We start from the raw sequence: 19,209 nt of genomic DNA, 5'->3' as shown, positions 1-19,209 counted from the left end.
TACAAAAAATTATTTTTGTTTCAAAGCAAACTGTATTTTTGCTCTTAGATTCCATGCGGTATTTCTGAATATAGCTTTGCTTTTCTGCATTACTTTGGTCCTGGGTAGGTTACGGGTCCTAAATTTTAGACTGCTTTTACCATGCATATCTGCAACATCCTCAACACTCCATAGTCAATGAAAATAACAGGTGCCATCATCTGACAAAGTATTTAAAAAGTTTCTCAGACCACACTGTCTCTCTTTGATGTAGATGAAGGAAACTCAGGGCTGCTTTTGTAAGCAACATGACACATATAATAGCCTATTAATAACCCTGAAAATTAATTCTTTTGAAAAATCCTATAGATGGAACCACCCACTGAGTAGAAGTCATTAGTTATTCCTCCCCTGAAGAGCACAGGGCTTATTTTTATATTCATCTGACTGGCGTGATTATTTATCTTCCATTTCTACAGTGAAAAAAGCAGCGTGCTTTCACTTACCTTCACCAACCATCGTTACTCCTATCGACATTCCTAAGAATTTACTTTTTGTCCAGACATGAGCATTGACACACATCTTCCTCTCTACGCATTCAGCATAAAACCCTGAGACAGGAGGATGATGGGAGACTTGCTCAGCTACAAATCTGACTGTGTAGTAGTCCGGTTCCAGTTGGCCATCCAGCTCTTTTGAAAGACCTGCTTGCTCAGTAGGCGAATGGGATGAAGAGTCACTATTGGTGTTGGATACTACGTTGTCCTTTGCCAGCCTCCAGGAGCAGTGGAATGTTTCGCCGATGATGGGATTGTAGGGTTTCTTAGCGATAGCTCCCTTGCGACCTTCGTAAAATGAAGTGAGATAATATTCAACAAAGCGGATCATCCTCTCCTCAGCAGTAACTCCATTTGTGATTGCGACGAAGAGGTCTGGATGGGACATGAAATCTGCATACATCTCCAGCAAAGAACGTTTCTCTAGAATAAAAGTAGGAAGGACCACCTGGAATAAAAACGAGTAACAAACAAGAATTCATGAGCAAGCTGGCTGTATGCTTATGAACAAAGCCCTGGAGCAACTACATTTAAGAAGTAGGGAACTGATACTTTGAACAGAGATGAACAACTCATTCTAGCACAAGTGACCAAAGGTAACCTGGATAATGGGAACAGCGTGGAGTTTTAAAGTGACTTTTCATTTAAAAATTTAAGATTTAACATTACATGAGTCCAATGATCTCTTAAATCATGTTTGAATTCAGGCTGGTTTGCAATGCAAAGAATTATGGAGGAGTCAAAAATCTAAAAAAAAAAAAGTTATCCAAAAATGGGCATAAGCCATAATGGAGGGGAAAACATGAGGGAGAATTTGTTCTGCATAAAAGTAGTAAAACTACCAGTTCAATCTTCGGTGTAATTACTGCTTATCAACAACATTGAGCAATGAGGACTCAAGTGATTCCTGATTGTGCAGTCGTAGTTTAAATAAGTCTATACTAATTAGTAAGACCTATGGATGTCTTGATTTTGATGCACTGATGCAGGTTCCACCAGATAATTATCTATACTGATCAGGCAGACTTGGAAACTGGACTTAAAACCACACTAACCCAGGAAAGCTCTCTTTCCATTGTAAGTGCCATCACATCTGCAGAATCTAAGCTTATATTAAATAAAAATATGGTCTTTATAACTACAAACAGTCTTTCAAACTTGCATACAATAATGCAACGGCAACCCAAGCTTTCCCAATATACAGATCCAGTCAATGCTTTCCCAAGCTGGGCAGTGACGACTGACTAGTGTGTCAGTTTTTTCCACTGATGCTAATGGGAGCCCTCCGGGCAGCAGTGAAACTACAGAGCACACACAGGTCAGCACCACTTTCCAAGTATAGCTCTGAGCAGCAACAAGAGGGAGGCTGGGAGAGGACAAAGATAACAGAACTCACACCTTGCAAATGTTGCTGTGGGGTGGGAGGGTGAGGAACTGAGAACACACCTCCTTTGTCCCCTCCTCCTTCCGTTCTAGAAATCAGCAGAAGGGGGACTTCAGGTGTGGGTGTGGAGGGGATTGAGTTGGTAAATGGATGTGCCAGTAGAAGGAGAAGAAGAGATTTTGTGAAGAAAGTGCAGAAAAGCAAAACATAGAAACAAGGTAGGAGGAACAGACATGATTCATTAAGGAAACATGGAGAAAAGCCAGCAAGAGAAAAAGAGTGATGAAACGAGATATGTTCTATTATTCAAACTGATACATGCACAAACATGCACGCACTGACAAACACACTTACAACACACAACTGCTTTCTTTCTTAAAGTCATAGGGCTTATGGCTTTGGGTGGTAGGTTAGACAGGTTCCTTTGATTCACTGGCAGGCATCAAGCTTTTCACTTCAGTCCTGCTGATCAGGGTGGAGTGTTAGCTGTCAGGATGTGGCAAAACTGCCAACGCAGCCTACGGGTGGACACACTTGAGGCGGCATTTCACTTTTAGCACAGCCTGCTTCCAAGCCTCAGTCACTTACTCTTGTTAAATCCATGCCAAGTTTCAACTGAGACAAGAGATGCAAGATCACACTGCGCTGCTCTTCCACTGCTCCAAGGTCGTCCTCTTTATTGTCACACGTATCCTCCAGCTCTTCATCTGGGTTTATTTCTTCTGGTTCCTGGTGTAACAAAGTCATACGAGTCATTTTAAATTCATACTTATTCAGGTACCAGCCAGAAATACATTCAGAGCTGTACTAAGCCCTTCTCCCTTCACACAAGTAAGTAAAACCCCTACAGAAATCTGTGCACTGATATTTATACTCAGCACAAATGTCAACTCTGGAATGAAAAGGAAATTTCAGTGACTCATAAAGCAAGTGTCATGTAATGGGTTGATGCAGTGAATCTTAGCCTGCACCTCATAGGATAGAGAAGACAAGTCTAAAAAAGCCCAGAAGATATCTGCCAGGTTAGGAATAAAAGTATAAAGCAAGCTCACACAGAAATCAGAAGGGCATTTCTAAACTAATACTGTAATAAAATGCAACTTAAAAACTAAGCAGCCTAAGCTCCAATGTCAAATAAAAGACTCTCCCTCTTGCACGCACTTCTATTGCTGGAGGATTCAGTTTCAGACGAGTTCCAAAGGGAACCCGAGTGCTTTGCCCAAGGCCCCAGCCCTGGGAACTAAGTGTGAACACGGGTGCTAGAGAGGGCAATAATGCATGTAGCTGTATATCATCTGCATGCTTTTCTTGAAAATTATGCATCCAAAGTTGGTGGGAAGGGGCATGTCTTAAGCAAGAAAACTGATTTCCATGCCAGAATGAAGGCAGGGGGATGCTGGCATGGCAGAAGGGGACTATGCTTGGCACTAATTCACCCGTGGCTAAAACTGTTGCCACGTGGACCAGGGGTGGAGTCCGTATACCACCCCCTACCGGCCCGACACCTACAGGTTTAACCTTCTCACAGCCACTGCCAAATTGGCAGTAGCTGTTGATGGAGCAGCAGGGGAAGGGGAAATGACGGATGTCAGACCCATCCCTGCTCTGTGCAGTTGAACGGTTCAGCCCTCAGTGAGCTGCTGATGTGGCAGGTCAGACTGGATAAAAGCCTTTTCTCTTCATTTTGCCTTTTCCAAACAAGGTAAGTGCCTTATTTAGGGGCAGCTGGTATGAAAGTAAGGCACTACCTTGGTCAATGCAGACAAGCAGAAGGCAGGGTAGATTTGCAACTTATACACTAACTAAATGAGAGCACAAGCTTTTGGTAGCCTAAGCAAACTTCATCAGACGCTGTGAAAGAACATGCAGAGAGTGGCATGAGGCTGAATGTCCACATCCAAGCCTCGCAGACTTGTCTGCGCTAGGATGATCTCTTCGGCCTCTCACTGCTTCAAGTTTCCTGATGTTACCGACACTGCAGATTGTAGTAAACTATGGCACAGATTAGGCATTGGTAACCAAGAGGTACTATGTTGTCTCAACTTGCTGGGTATGTTATTATATAAACACTAGTTAATTAAAATACATATGACCAGTCATCACTAGCTTTAGATTTCCCACTGTTGCTGCCAGTGGATAACAACAGTGAAATATCTAAAGACGACCGATGACTTGGAGCAGACACAGTATAATCAGGTGGCTTAGTGGCAGGATCACTTTCTACAGACTGGCCAGAGAAAAGAAGTTAGCCTTTGAACATCCTCTGCCGTGCTCCAGTTCCACAACCCTTTGCTCCTAAAAAACAGAGTTAACAACAAGAGTTGGATTGGAGTGAGAGATCTGGCTGGAGAGCAAGTGTACTCATCATGGGCTTGGACTTCTGCTGTTCTTGATCCTTTGCACTGCAGTAAGGCTGCAGCATGAGTAAAGATGTACGCCCTCTATAAAAAGACAGTAAAAGACTTCTCTGACTTGAAGAATTCATTATCTAACAAGTAACTTTAGCTTCATTTCTTCCCTCCCTTCAATCAGCACTGCACTACACTCCAGAGAAGCATGTTTAAAAACAGTGAGAGGGCTAACAGGAATGCTTTAGGTAGGGCCAGGGGAGTTCAGATAGACGGCTCGGCTCTTCAACATCTTCCAGCGGCATTCCCTGGAAGAGAGACGGTTTGTGAGCAATGGGGAGACCTCGAGAGAAGTGCTGCCAAACAGGACGCCAGGGGGCAGCAGCAAGGGAACAGAGAAGCAAGGATCCTCTGCCTGTAGCTCACTCCTGCATCCAGCAGGTTTTTGGGGTTTTACTGATTTTGCAAAGACCCTCTCGGTTGTCTCCTTCTGAAATAGCCCAAGCCCCAGGCTACGAAGCCCTCACCGAGGCAACAATTGGGCTGGAGTAACCCCTAGATTACTGCCATTTCTTTCTACTGGTGCTATACAATTTTGTGCTTGCCAGTGAGAACTACAGCAATCCAAGGAGAGCCGTAAGAAGCGTGTGTCCCAACCACAGACAATGTAGTTAAGGCAGTACTTAAACTCCCACCCCATGTTGATGCTGTTTGGCAAGAGAAATACATTTAGATTGAATTTTTAGAAGTGAAGGGATGATGTTTCTATCTTTGCCCCATTGGGACATCTGTACAACTGTACTAAAGGGGAAAAAAACATTAGTAGTAGAAAAAAACCTAAAAATTTCAAGTTGGTGTTTTTCCAGGTTTCTGATACAACCACTACTGAAAAATGCTGTAAAAAAATAAAAATAAAATCACAAAATGAAACAAGATGTTGTTATAACCAGATTCAGTAACAATCTCCCCAAAAGGGAGTGCGCTATACACACATGGCTCCAAAAAACCAGCCTGCCTACAAGAGCGACTTGTATTTTTTACTCAAGTAAGAAGACCAAAGCCTTCCTTCAATAATATAAATCATGACTGTATTTTAGAGAACGTCAAGCTAATCTTGATAGTTTAGGACGCCTGGAATGCGACCAAATCGTTTCTCATTTTAACTGCCCCACAGCCAAGTATTGGAAGGATTTATTTTTTTTAGTGAAAGAGTTGGATGCAGTAAGATCTGGAAAAATAAAGTTACAATAACAAAATACTTATATTAACCACACCTCCTCTTCCTACTCCCTCCTTGTAGCTCTGCCGAATAGCATTTAAAAAAAAAAGAGAGGCTTACTCTGAGCACTTGGAAAATGCAATTTGTTCACTTTTCTTGACCTTTTGATTTTTAATCATCTTAAAGGACTGTATGTGGAATGCCCCCCTGTTTAAATCACAAGTTTAAATCTGCTTCCACCCCCATTCCTTGCTTCACTTAACATTTCACCCAGCAGCTCCTTATAGGAAAATACAAGATTCATTACTGTATTTAATACAAAAGTATGCCCTCTTCATTCTATTCAAGTAGTTGCATGTCAGAAGGGGGATTGGGGAGGGTGCCTAATTTTCCTATAGGGTACCAATATAGTTAGATAACGCTGGGAGCAGAAACATTCCCTGCAGAACAGGAGTTTTCACATCGCCTTACCCTGGTTAGCTGGCAGGGCTCTGAAATGGGCTGCTCCTCTCTGGTAGACACTGGCTTGTTTAGTTCCTCTGAGAAATTCGGAGCCGCTCCATTTTTGAAGTGGTTTGACACCGATACCTTTGGTTCCAACCAATTTATTGTTGTCCCTGAAGGAAAAGAAAGCTTGCGCTGGAACTTACTCATACTCTGGAAATTCAGCAAAAAGGGGTTTTCATTAAGCAGCTGGAAGCAGTTAATCTGGTCCAGCAGCAGCTAAACAAAAGGTGAGCGCGCCAGGCGAACACCTTCGGCAATCATTAGCAAGAGTGCTGGGATTGGCTGGCTGTAATGCATGCAACTTGTGCTGGAGAATTAGGCAGTGTTATAAAAGATGTAATCGGACACGAGATAAAGAACCCAATAGCACTGGAATATTAGGTAACCCCGGGGATGTGTTGGGGCACCAATTAAAGAAATGGTAGCAACAGACTCTCCAACTCAAACTTCAATAAAATCTAGGAACTGTGGCTAAACCCAAAGGATTTTTTTTTTTTTTTTTTGCTAACAGTTCTCTCTGGAAAGGGGATTTGTCTTTTCTCAGTTGAAAGAACAACAACATGCTCTGTTGAATAAATAATAGTTGCTCCAAATAATAGCAGCAGCATTTGGAAAGCTGTCACCCACTCGTTTAAGGATTCAAGTGTCTGGTTACTCCCAGCTAGTCTATCTGAACAGATAGGATTGCTCATCAATAATGAAAATGTTCCATTCTATTTCAAAGGCTAATGTACAGTAGACTCCAATAAAGTTCTTTTAAAAATGCACGTAAGACCTATGGTAAAGCAACATTTGGCTATGAGACAAACCCCAAACCATACAAAGGATACTAGTCGCTTGAAACCTCCTGCATAATAAGGTGGTATTCTGAACTTGGGCATTAGTACATGCATTTAAACTAAAAGAAGCTACGGACATTCAGTCACTCAAACAACTTCCTGGATATCCTTTATGCTGCAGCCTCAGTGAACCACATTTCCCTTATCTAAAACTAGGTTACATTCCCCAGGCAGCCGTAGATAGCCCCAGAGAACAGAGGTTTTCATGCCAGCGTGTTTCAAAGAAAGGAGGGACCCATCTTGCAAAGGTTAACTCAGTCTTAAAATGCCTTCGCTGGCACAAGTTTCTCTGGACTCAGCAGCGAAACGAAAAGTTTGGCTGTCAAGATTTAAATGTTCTTCGAAATAGGAAGACTCCTCCTCCGGAGGCTGTTAGCATTCAGATAGATAGTAGCCTCTCCCTTATCAGTTCGGCCTCTCCCCACCAGAGCTATACATTAAAACTTTCAGGATGTTTTCCAAAAGGAAAAATAGTGATCCTGGGAATAAAACATCATCTTCTCTCTCCTCTAATCCATACCCCAGCCCACAATTTTTCAAATAATTCTCAGTGCTGCAGTATGGCTGTTAGCTAATCTTTCCCACCCTAGTTTGCATACAATCAGCACGGCTTAATTTGTACATTTGTGTGTTGAAATTCAACATTATTTACTTTTCTGCTCTCAGTTACTTTAGAGAGCTTTTCTTGACATGTAGTCAAAACTGGCTATTTTCTTTGCTAAAATTTTAAAGAGTATAGCTATTAAAATCTGAAATACTAGGTTTCACTTAATAAATGAGGATAAAGAGGCAGGACTTTGCTTTTTTTCCTCAACCTGGACATTTTTTAGAAGTAATTTTTATTCCCCCAACTATGACTAACACAAACCTAGTGTGCATTTCTTCAGTTCCTCCCTTCTACCCACAAACCTTAAATGCTGAATGCTTATTTGCTTATCTTCACTTTTTCCCAGCTCCAGGGCAAATTTCATTTTTACCTCAAATATTCGAGGTATGCCAGTGACAAAGCACGGACACTCCTTGCGCTCTGCTTTTATTCTTCTCTATAGGAACTGTGGCTTGGTGCCTCTTGCCCTCCTGACACCGAAACGCCCTTTCAAACCAGCACATTACAAATCCGTTCAGTATTTTGCTGAAAGTGTGTCAGTGGTTCCAAGCTTCCTATTAATCTCTACATATCGAGCCTTCGAGAATAAAATAGCTTGTGACTTACTGTAAATTCACAGCTGGTCCGGGCATTTTTGTTGTTCTCTCCTTTATTCTTATGGTTTACAGCAGATGCCCACTATCTTGTCCTTTTTTTATTCCTTCTACTCTAACCCCAAAATTTTTATTGCCATGTTCCTAGTTGTCAGACTGTACACTGCGGAAATGTAAGTACTTTTTCACCACTTCTGAGAGTTACATTTATGCCTACTAAGTAGATCTTTATTTAGTATCATTTCTAGTTCTTCTTTATGACAGCCCGTATAGCTAGCATTGAACAGATGCTGAAACATGCTTCCACATACAGTCTTTTTCATGGAGTCTTGAAGACGAGAACCGGAAACGGCCTAGTCCAAGGGATCTCGAACTGTGGTATGAGTAAGCGGTACATGGGAAAAATTGTGTAACAGCAGATTTAATTTTCATTATAATAATGATTGGCATTTGAAGGGTTACAGTATAAAATGTATGCTGGTAGGGGTACGCAGGCAGCTGGTAAATCTGGGAAGGGGTATGCAATAAAAAAAAGTTTGGAAACCTCTGGCCTAGTCCATCTTAGGACAGCTTCTCATTTTCTAAATCTTGTCACTATTTCAGAACTTCGTCTTCCCAGTACAGAGTACAGTAGAAGTCCACACCAGGATTAAGCAACAGCTCCTTAATTGTCCATATCGAGTTTTAACACTTGCTAAAGGATCTGCGATTTACCAACCCCAAAAGGTTAAGTGGGGAGCATCTAACAAACAGATTTCCATCAAAACCAACATATCAGTGTTCAAAGATCTGCAAACACTTCTCTACATCAGGGGTGGTACTAAAGAGGGTTTGGGGGGGCTATAGACACCCCAAAATTTGCTTTAGCCTCTCCACAGCCACCCCTTCTAGTGCTGCCCCTGTCCAGGTGAGTATTGTTAAAAAAACTGAGTATGTTGGGGCACCAATTAAAGAAATGGTAGCAACAGATTCTCCAGGCGAGCACCTTCGGCAAGTGCCAGAAGATATATAGTGCAGCCCCTCCCATTTTCTTTCCCCCCCACCAGGAAGAGGCTGGTGCCACCCCTGCTCTACATGGTAATAAATAGGGTGTTTTGTCTCCAGCACCAGTTATCTTCCCTGGTGCCTGACACTGTAAGGTCCACTCAGGGAAAGGCCTGTGGGGGAGTGAGGGATATCACATGCATTCTTTTCCCTGACCCTGAAAGGTTTCATGATCATGCAATTGCATTTCTGCTGGTCTTTGTTTCTACAAACTACAACCAAAGGGACATCACCAGAATCCTTTATGATTTGATAAATCTCTATGGTGTTTTTAATCTTGGCACGCAAGAGGCAGATAAGGTCTAAATGATCATCTTAATGGACAATAACCAAGCTACGCCCAAAGTCAGTATTTGTTCAGCTTCTTCCAGCATAGTCCTTTTAACAAAACAGACATTCACAGAAAGTAATTGCTCCACATAAAAATGGACGTGCGAAACGTCATCTTTGAAATTGTTCGAGTAGGGTCTCTTCCCCCTGTAAACTTAATGGTTACAAATTATCTGTCCTGAGCCACACAAGAAGTTATCCATAAATTAATCTTTGCACTAGTTGGCTAATGTGGATTCTGGGAAGTCTTGAATCTCCAGCCTCAAACATTAAAAGCTCTATTATTAATAAAAATAGGAAACAGACCCAGCAGCTGCTTTTCAGAGGCTAAACATTTCCTAGGGCAAAGGGTATGTGTTTGGGGGGAGGGAGGGGGAGGGAGAGAAGGTTTGAAATTAAAAGCAAAGATGCAAAGTTTTGGTCAAAACATGCCTCAGTTTTTCAGCTTACATGTGAAGCTTAAAAATTCAGGGTTTTTTTTTTTAAGTTGTGGTTATTTAAAAGATTAATTTGCACATTAAGATTTAAAACTAATAAAAATAATTCTTATTTATATACAATGCATCACTTCGTTGTTAAAAGTTTAAATAGGTCAACATAGCTGGTAATCGCAATATGCAACGATAGTAATGAGAGATACTGTAGAATTTAACTTATCCAGATACTTTATCGTATCCTCTTTGAAAGCCCAGTGCAATTGTTGCATTTTCTTCCTCAAAAACAAAGCACAAACCCTATCCCTTTTTCTTACAAAAATCAAATAGATACATTAAAATTAACAGACTTACAAACGAAAAAGAGATTCATTCTAATGTGCCCATACAAATTAAGTGGAACTGTTCAGGTAAACAGCTGTTTGCATGAAAATGAACCATTATGCAGGGCTAGAAACATATGCTCAAATTGCATGCACACACACACACACACACACACACACACACACACACACACACACACACACAGTTCCACAATCATTCATGCTTGGATAAATCATCTTTCCTAATTTAAAAGAAAAGGTAATTTTATATTCAAGCCAATGTGCAGTTGCCTGGAAGACTGTTTGAAGCCAGAAGGGAGCAGATTTTAGCATCCCTCCCTACTGCTATCGCAAAAAATAAATAAATAAATAAATAAATAAAAATTAAGTTAATCCCAAATAAGAATGCCTACATACAAACTTGGCTACAACATGTTTGTGCACAGACAAGGTCTAGAATTAGAACTTCATATTTCTGGCAGGGGGAAAAAAAAGCTTAAAATATATGTTATGTTCATGTAACTCCCTCCGAGTAACAGAAAAGTTCAGGGAGGATGTGGGGGGAGGAAGGGAAAGACTCATTTTCTCTCTTAAATGAAAGCAATATGGAAGAAAAACTATGTATACCAAAATTCTGACAAATTTCATCCTCTCAAAGAGTTTGTAATATCATAAAATTACAAGTCTACTACTATTGCTGGCCAGCAAGCCATGCATATATGGAGTCCAGCCATATTCTAGGTAAACCCGTTTTTTTCAGTGATCTTTGTAAATGTTACTACCAGCATGCCTTCAGATCCTTCACAATGAAAATGCAGCTATATAAATGCTGTCATAGATTCATAGAAGTGGGGTCAGAAGGGACTTTGTAGATCATCAAGTCTGACCCCCTGCCCTGGGCGGGAGAGAAAACTGGGCTCAAGTGACCCCAGCCAGGAAGACATCCAGCCTCCTCTTAAAGACCCCCAGGGTAGGAGCCAGCACCACTTCCCTTGCAAATTGGTTCCAGATCCTAGCCGCCCTGACTGTGAAGCAGTGCCTTAGGATGTCTAGTCTAAACCTACTCTCTAACAATTTGTGGCTGTTATCCCTTGATACCTGTCCATACACCACAGAGGTTCCATCACAAAACAAGAAAAATTAAATATGTTGACCATGTCCTTCATCATGAAACAAGAGGTGTGTCAAAAAGTAACAAGTTTTGATCAAGTTTGAGCCAGCAGTCATTGAAATCTTAGGTGTCAAATTGTGTCATGAAGATTTCTTACATTCAATACTCTAATTTGATAAGCTAAATGTTTTCCAATTCATGACAACGCTATTTTTAAAGAATTTTAGAGCTTCTAAATACTCTGGGCTGTGGACCTCATCTTGGATTTCTGCCAGATCTGCTTTAGAGCACTTTCTTCCTCCCTGATAAAACATGCTGCAAGATGTAAAAGGAAACAAAGACAGTGATGGGGTCACATGAATTCCCACCAATGGGCTCCTGTCAACTTAATTATCTATAGGCCATCCACAAACAACAGGCTAGGCTCAGTCTTGGTCTCATGAAGAGGGCAGCTTACAGACGTGCCGTCCTGCCAAGAGGACTAGAAAAGACTGGTGCTTTAGTTGCAACATACCTTCTTTTTGACTCTTGCCTGAGGATAAAGAGCAAATTACTGTACCACTGTGTGTACTTTGCCCTTGCTACTCATTTAGGCTAAGTACAGATGTTCAAAAAGCCTCTGGCAGAAGCGCTCTTACATATCTCACTTTAGTTAAACAGTGATAAGTTAGAGCAGGAGCCAACGGAATAGACGTTCGCTGTTTCGAGGGAGCTTGCAGCCTGCCTGCACTGGCTGCTGGAGGCGCTCCTGCATGCCTCCCAGGAGACTGCCAGAGCAGCCCTCCCCCAGCCCTGTCCTCCTGCCAGATGCTGACTGTCAGCAGCAGTTTGGGGGAAGAAGTGGGGGGAAGGACACCCCCGCACTGTCCCCCCCCTCACAATTTGCTGGCTGGGAGTCTGGGGGGGGGAAGGGCAGGGCAGTAAGTGGGGCTCTGCCTCCTGTCCCCTGACAGCTGGAGCCAGCAGCTGCGGCAAGGGTGGCCAAGCCACGGTTGCTGCAGGGGAAAGGCTCTGGGCCCCCCCACAGCAGTCTCAGACAGGCAGCAAAGGGACCTTTGAAGCCTTCTCCCCAGTCCTTCCCCCCCAGCCAAACAGCAACGTGCCACAGCCCAGCTGGGGCAGCTGCCAGGAGAGAGACCCCAGACTCCTCCTCTCACAGCCGCCCCTTCCCCATCTGCTAGGGAGGCTACGGGGACAGAAACCCCACTTCCTTCCTGCCCCCCTCAGGCTACACGAGGCTAGGATCAGAGGCTGCACCGATTCGGGTCAGTGACAGCAGAGGGGGTTGCTGGCACTTGTGCAGAGTACAGGAGCTCTGCCAGAGGTTCGAACGCAGCTCTGCGCAAAGCTGTCTTGGACAGTGGCGGTTTAATTTTAAGTTAACCCTCGATGGGATCTGGCAGAGACATCTGATAGAGCACTCTAGCAGAAAGTGCTTTCGGCTAGCGCACGTCCACTAAGGTTAATGTAGAGCAGGATCTGTCATTTTTAAAGCACTTTCTGTGCCATGAACGTCTGTTCTCTTACAGCTGTAAAGTGCTTTCTGCATGCTTAAAAGTGCAGTAAGTGTAACATCTGTATCCACCCTTAGCGACAGCATGGAGAGCAGGGCCCCCGAGGCCACAAATCTGGGTGGCAGGAAGTGCAGTTCTACAGCATCACATTTGAGCTGGATAAAATCTAGCCTAACCACAGTAATGCACAGGAACACGGAAATACTCAGAACGATCAGAGCAATCAGCTCAGCATCAGCTTGACAGTGCTGCTTCAAAGGAAGATGCAAGAAACTGTGCAAGAGGTGCTTATGGTTCAACCTGTCCACAGCAAAAAAAATGGAGTGAACACTTCAATTAACTAATCCACCATGTCCTTGGCTTCATGGTTCTGTTGCACAGCTTAGGCCTTTACCTTCATTCATGACCCACCTGCTGGTAAGGATCCCTTTTGCTGTGAAGCATGCTGTAGCTGGAGAATATGGAAGCAATCGTTTAAGCAGTTCATAGTTGCCATGGAAGTTGCTTTGAGCATCAGGAGGTCTTGATCCAAGGAGGTGAGGTGACCAGAGACAGGGAGGCATTCTATGCTTCTGATTAAGTCTCTCTGCTGGCTCTCCGCCTGGAACATCATCTATGAAACACAACAGCGCTAGTGTCAGAGCAGAGTATGGAAGTTCGTGTCACATGCACCTAAAAGTGTTTCACAAGCAGATGCAGGATATTTTAGAAGGGAAATACTTTTACAAGAAGAAAGCAAAGCTATAATTTTGTCATTTAAATTTATAACTAAAAAAAAAAAGCCTGAATGACAAGAGTATAAATTTAAAAACACATTTCCGTGCTGAATGACCCCAGTAAACATGGCGTGAAAGGCATGCCAGAAGCTTGAGTGCAATTCATATGTATTTATTACATTCCTTTTAGCGAGCCAAAAAGTACCAGAAAAATTTCACAAATGGAAAAAAGGAACTGGAACATAAAAGTATTAGCTTCAGTCAGTACCACATGTCCTCACTGCCTGGTTGATGGGGACATTCAAAATACACTTTCTGCAAAGGGCAAATAATCCAGCTAGGCACTATATAGAACGTGGAGGACAGTCTCCTTCTTGTGCCTTCAATGGGAAAAAGTTATTCAGGACTTTACAAGGATGCATTCACTGCCTGAAAGGTCACAACCTAAGTTACACAGGGGGAGCTTGCTTCCAATATAAATCACAGTACACATATGGAAAAATATTTACTCTTCTTATTACTGCAATGCCTAGGGGATCTAGTCACAGACGAGGCCTAAATGCTACAGAATTGTAAAAACCAGGACTGGAAGGGCTCTCAGGTCATCTGCTCCAATCCCCCTGCTCAAGACAGGATTATCTCTGACAACAGCCTCTACCTGCACAACAGGCTGGACTTCTGACCTTCCTGTAGTCAGGGGACTTTTCTCCCTGGTCTCCTTCTGCCAGCTAAGCAGACAACACTGCCTGCTCTACAATCTGCACTAACTATTTCTACCACCTATGGAGCCGCAAAGATGAGTAACAGGTGGCCATTCGCAGGTGCTGCATTTGCCAGGGAAGACAAGGAAAAAGATCCAACTGCTTCAACACTGTAGTCTTAGAAAGCTCGAAAGTGACATTTATTTTTGAATGTACAGAGACAAAACAGAACAGCTGTTCCATGATCACAGCTACTGTATACAGCACTTTTTCATTTTCCCAGTCACTTTTCCAGGGCAGAGGCAACAGACTGAAGGGTAATATACCCTGAACACTGCTGCCCGTGGTGTTTCTGCAAACTTCACTCAACAGTGCGAGTGCAAGAACAGAGCTGACAGGCAGAGGAGGGGAATTTCTTGCGTGCGCTCATTTTGGATTCACACACATCTAGTATCATATTGGCCCCTTGAGATTCAACAGTATGCTTTTCGCCAAGGTCCCTGGCACACGTCGTTTCTGATGTGATTAACATGTTAGTCGTACCAGAAATGGCAACTAGCAACACGTTCATGGAACTCAGAGAGCCATAAAATGGCAAATCGGCCACAAAGATATTACCCACAAAAAAAAAAAAAAAAGTGTAACATCTTTTTGGCTAATTTGTATGGCACCATAAAGTGAATGTGTGGTGTGCCATTTTCCCAATGCTGACAAACAGCTGATTCTCCACATCAGGATGCAGGCTCACCAGGAACCAGCACCTTAAAAAGCCTGAACTTTAAGGCACTGGGCACAAGCTTCAGAACATTGGGTACCTCCAGGGTCTAGGATGCCAGGCATGCAGTTGGGGATGGGGAAACTCCCCCATCCCTAGCTACACAGGCCAGTTGAAAAAGAGGCACTCAACATAAGCAGCAGGAAATGGGAAAGCTTCCTCATACCCTGTTGCTTGTGCTGGATGCCTCTAAACAGACAAGTGGATTTGGGGAAGCGTTCTCCCTCCCCTGCTCCACATGCCCCTGTAAAAAGACACCCATGAGTTCAACAGGGGATAGTGGAGTTTCCCCCATCCCCTGCTGCTGGCCTGTTTGAAGCAGCCCGCAACACGTGCAGCCAACCCCAGCCCCAGCTGCGCTTGCCTGTTTAAAGAGATGCCCAGCACAAGCAGCTGGGGATGATGGTGCTTTCCCATCCCCTGCTGCTTGCTTGCACAGGTGCCTCTTTAAACCAGCAAGAGATACAGGAGATCCCCTGCTTCAGCTTCTGTGGGACACTGTGAGCCTAACAGGAGGGAGCCTCTAGCTGCACTGGACTTACTGCTCCTGGGAACTTAAAAAAAAGCGGGCACACATTCAGTGGGCACTGAGCCAAACATCAGGAAAAGGCTCCCCGATGTTGGGCTCACCTTGCCCTGGACCTTTAAAAAGCAGGCATACAGCTGGGATCCCAGACTGAACCCCCACTCACGGTTTTTTCTGGTTGTTTTATAGACTTGTGTTCCCATGGAAGAAGGACCTGGGAAGCAGGGAGCTCCTGGCTCCCCAACGGCTGCTTCCACATTAAGGGAAGGTGCAGAGGGTGCAGCTGGGGAATCAGAGATCTTCCAGCTCCCCAGCCGCAGGTGCCCCCCACGCTGACAGCTGGCAGTTGTGCAACTGGGGTTTGAGGAATTGTGTGTCTCATTCTCAGAACTGTATGACCTGCCAAGCTCAGCAGCCTAAGGCTCATTTTATGCACTCTTTTCCAGGAAATTGTTTTGAAGTCTAAAATAACAAATATTCAAATGACTTTGTACATCTGCAAATCAGAAAGGAAGGGGGACCTGCTGGATGAACTCCCAGCATTAGATGATGTTCTTTGGAAATGCTATTTTAGGGCCTTTCTGTGCAGTTAGCAAGGGTGTGAATTTCCAATGTATTAGTGATTTGAAAGCATCACCAACCAGTGTCAGTGCATACTTAGTGTTCACAGGGGCAATCTTGTGCTCTGTACCTGGTAGCCTGTACATTCATGCTTAAGCTTACTGTATATACTAACCTCCCTGCCTCACCAAACCTTTGCCAGATCTCATCAGCCTAGTGCCCACCTAGATACTCTAAAATAGAGTGCATCAAATCTACCTCCCTTGTTACTGTACTCTAAATGCCTTGCACATCAACTTGACAACTGACTTGAAAGCTGTAGAGAAAGAACAGTGCTGCGAGGTGAAGTTCACAATAAGCCATGCCACAGAGTTGCTTAACCAACAAACATCACATGTACACACAAACCCTTCTGGAGCCTTCTCTATTAGCTATGTGTACTGCATGATCACCCTAAGGCAAGAAGTCAACTTCTAGGTACAATACAAAAGACGCACAAAGACAGTATTTGCCTTAAAGAGTTTCTCGCATTTTATACAACTAAGAAAAAAAGGCATGGTGTATCCCAATGTATGCTTCTCTTTCACTGGCTTAGCCTCCACCAAGAAATTAAATACCTATTGATTCAATAGGACAAAGAGATGAGACAACAAAGTAAGCCAGTATATCATGGAGTGGCCTGTCCCCAAACACAACAAAACGCAATTCCATACTCAGTTTTTGCTAAGCATTCAGAGGACAGTCCTTACAGTGATGAGACATGACAACTTTTAACTTTTTAAGCACTTTCTCCATTGAGTTCTGAAAGTTTCCCCTCTTACAGTTGATAAACTAAAAAAAAACCTGCTCTGTTTCAAGCCAGAACAGTCAAGCATCCAAGTACACATGCCATATCTCCAACCAAAAGACCTCACCAAGAATTACTGCATCTCAGCACAGAGTGGCCTCTTCTGCTGAAACTCTTGCTGTGCCAAGCTGGCTTCACTGAGTTTCCATCATGCAAACTCATGTATTCAAGGGCCAGGAAAGTTGGGAAGTTTGTGGGTTTTTTATAAAAAGTTTATATGGTTAAAAAAAAATGTGTACTTAATATTTAGAAAAGATTGCTGTTTCCATAGTCTGTTGGACTGAGATTGCAGCTAATCAAGTCGTGATATAGTCAAGCACAGCTTTCATAAGTGAATAAATAAGTGCATTTAAGGTATGGTTCTAAGTGCTTTCATGTAATAAACTTTTAGGCACGACTACCAAAAAGGCAAAAATCAAAACATAGTCAACCTAAGTCATGCCATTCAGATGCTTAACCAACAAATGTTGTGTTGAGAAAAAAGAAATACAATGTGCTTTTAACACTGATAAAACAGCAACTGGTACTGATAATTGTGCATCTTTTATTTCTAGCGCCTGCCTCTGGGAAAATGAATCATTTTGACATGTTATCCAAATACATTTTATATAAAAAAGAAAAGTGACTTACTTTCTACAGGTTTCTCTCTCCATATAAGAAAATCCTTCCACTTTAAAGATACACAGGGAAAAATCAGAATGAAGCTCAAAGTGTTCTGTTAAGTTCAGTAGGACATAACCCTTTCTTTAGTTCAGGAAGCTCTCCTGCGTGGAGTAGAGCCACACATTTACCCCCGTCAGCTCTCCCAGGCTCAGAATGCTGGGCACTATCTACAAGTTCAACCAACAATTTTACTAAAAAATGCCTCACTCCTAAGAAAAATCCAGAACAGAAATATGGAAGGATAAATCACTTTGATAGCCACAGTGTGGCTTTTATGCAGACTGGTGTTAATATGCATTTGCTCCTGCTGCAATGTTTCTTTTTTGTGTGACATGTAAGATAAAGTGATATTCAAATTCACTGTATGCTACATTAGTTCTCCCAAATTGTGAAATCCATTGTAGGGCCAATCCTGATGTACTAAATTAAAACTAGAACTAAACTGAAAATGTGAACTTGTTAAAACAGTCTTTACATTAAAGGATAAAAAATTAACCAGCTTCTAAAAAGAAAGGAAAGGGCCACAGGAATGAAGATTCAAGGTTTTTCTAATTACTCAACAGCACTTCACATGTTTTCAGCTCACAGCTGTTAACCTTCTCCCTCTATAAGGATATTAAGAGACTGGCAGTTATTCTTTCCCCAAACTGTAAAGACATCTAACTGCGGCTTACATACAGATTAACAGACTCTAGTGTGATCATCATGGATCTGGGTTTTTCTGTTTCCCACGGAAAAATTGAAAAAGTGGATTTTCTTTTTTTAACTGAGAAAAAACATGGATTTCTCATTTTAACGGAGGAACACATGAATTTTCCACTTTTGCAGAGCTGTCTGCAGGCGGGCAGAGTTCCAGCCTGCAAGGGGCTGGTGGACAGCAGAAGGAGGGAGGTCAGATGGGGCACCACATGCATGTACATGCACATGGTCACCAGGCAGCCTGGAGAGCAGCTCCCACAGGTAAGTCTGGCTGGGGAAAGGGGATTAAGGCCTCCATAGGGAGGGAGGGAGGGAGTTGAGCAGGGCTTGAGTTGGGGCTGCTGCCCAACTGGGTGTTGCATGGGGCTTGGGACCCAGGGCCACAATGCGTGGCGGCAGGACCCTGGTGGGGAGCGGGACAGAGCCATGGGCAACTTGTCTGGGGTGCAGGTAGGGCTGGCTCCCTGACACTGCATATGCTCCAAGGAGGGGTGGGGGGCATGTTCCCCCCAAATATGTACAGGGGGAAGGGGGCTGGGGCAAGGACCTGGCATGGCAGGACAGAGCAGGGCAGCTCCCTGCTGCTGTGAGTCCTGCACTGCCATAGCAAGGCTCCCCCTTCCCACCTGGTAGTAGCGGGGGCGGCAGTACGGAGTTGTACCCCTCGCTGCTGCCAGGCGGGCAGGGGAAGCTTCGCCAGGGTGGTGTGGGACTCGTAGCAGCAAGGAGCTTCCCTGCCCAGCCCCACTCTGACCCGCCATGCCAGGTCCCGCACCCAGGGCCACAAAGGCCCCAGGGGTTGGGTAGCAGGGTGGGGAGCCTGCAGCAGGCAGCCCGTACCTGCCCCCACCACAGGCTCCACTCCAGCTAGGCTGCCCGTGAGAGAGGGGGAGCCGAGCCCCGTGCTCTGATCCCCACTTCAGCCACAACAG

At 43.7% G+C, this 19,209-nt stretch overlaps 1 protein-coding gene across 2 annotated transcripts in view; it reads right to left on the bottom strand.

Moving 5' to 3' along the window:
* Positions 1-19,209, bottom strand: part of OSBPL11 (oxysterol binding protein like 11) — an 83,987-nt gene that overhangs the window by 13,115 nt on the left and 51,663 nt on the right. For both annotated transcript variants that reach the window (XM_014599538.3, XM_006258230.4), the window contains 4 exons: positions 13,201-13,402; positions 5,959-6,104; positions 2,509-2,649; positions 486-984 (listed from right to left, as the gene is read on the bottom strand). In XM_014599538.3, coding sequence (XP_014455024.1) covers positions 486-984; positions 2,509-2,649; positions 5,959-6,104; positions 13,201-13,402 — 988 coding nt within the window. The remainder of the gene's footprint in view (positions 1-485; positions 985-2,508; positions 2,650-5,958; positions 6,105-13,200; positions 13,403-19,209) is intronic.

This window comes from Alligator mississippiensis, chromosome 4 (genome assembly GCF_030867095.1).
Source record: "Alligator mississippiensis isolate rAllMis1 chromosome 4, rAllMis1, whole genome shotgun sequence".
NCBI classification, from domain to species: Eukaryota; Metazoa; Chordata; order Crocodylia; family Alligatoridae; genus Alligator; species Alligator mississippiensis.
The sequence above is the reverse complement of the archived record's forward strand: the minus strand, read 5'-3'. Positions and strand labels throughout refer to the sequence as shown.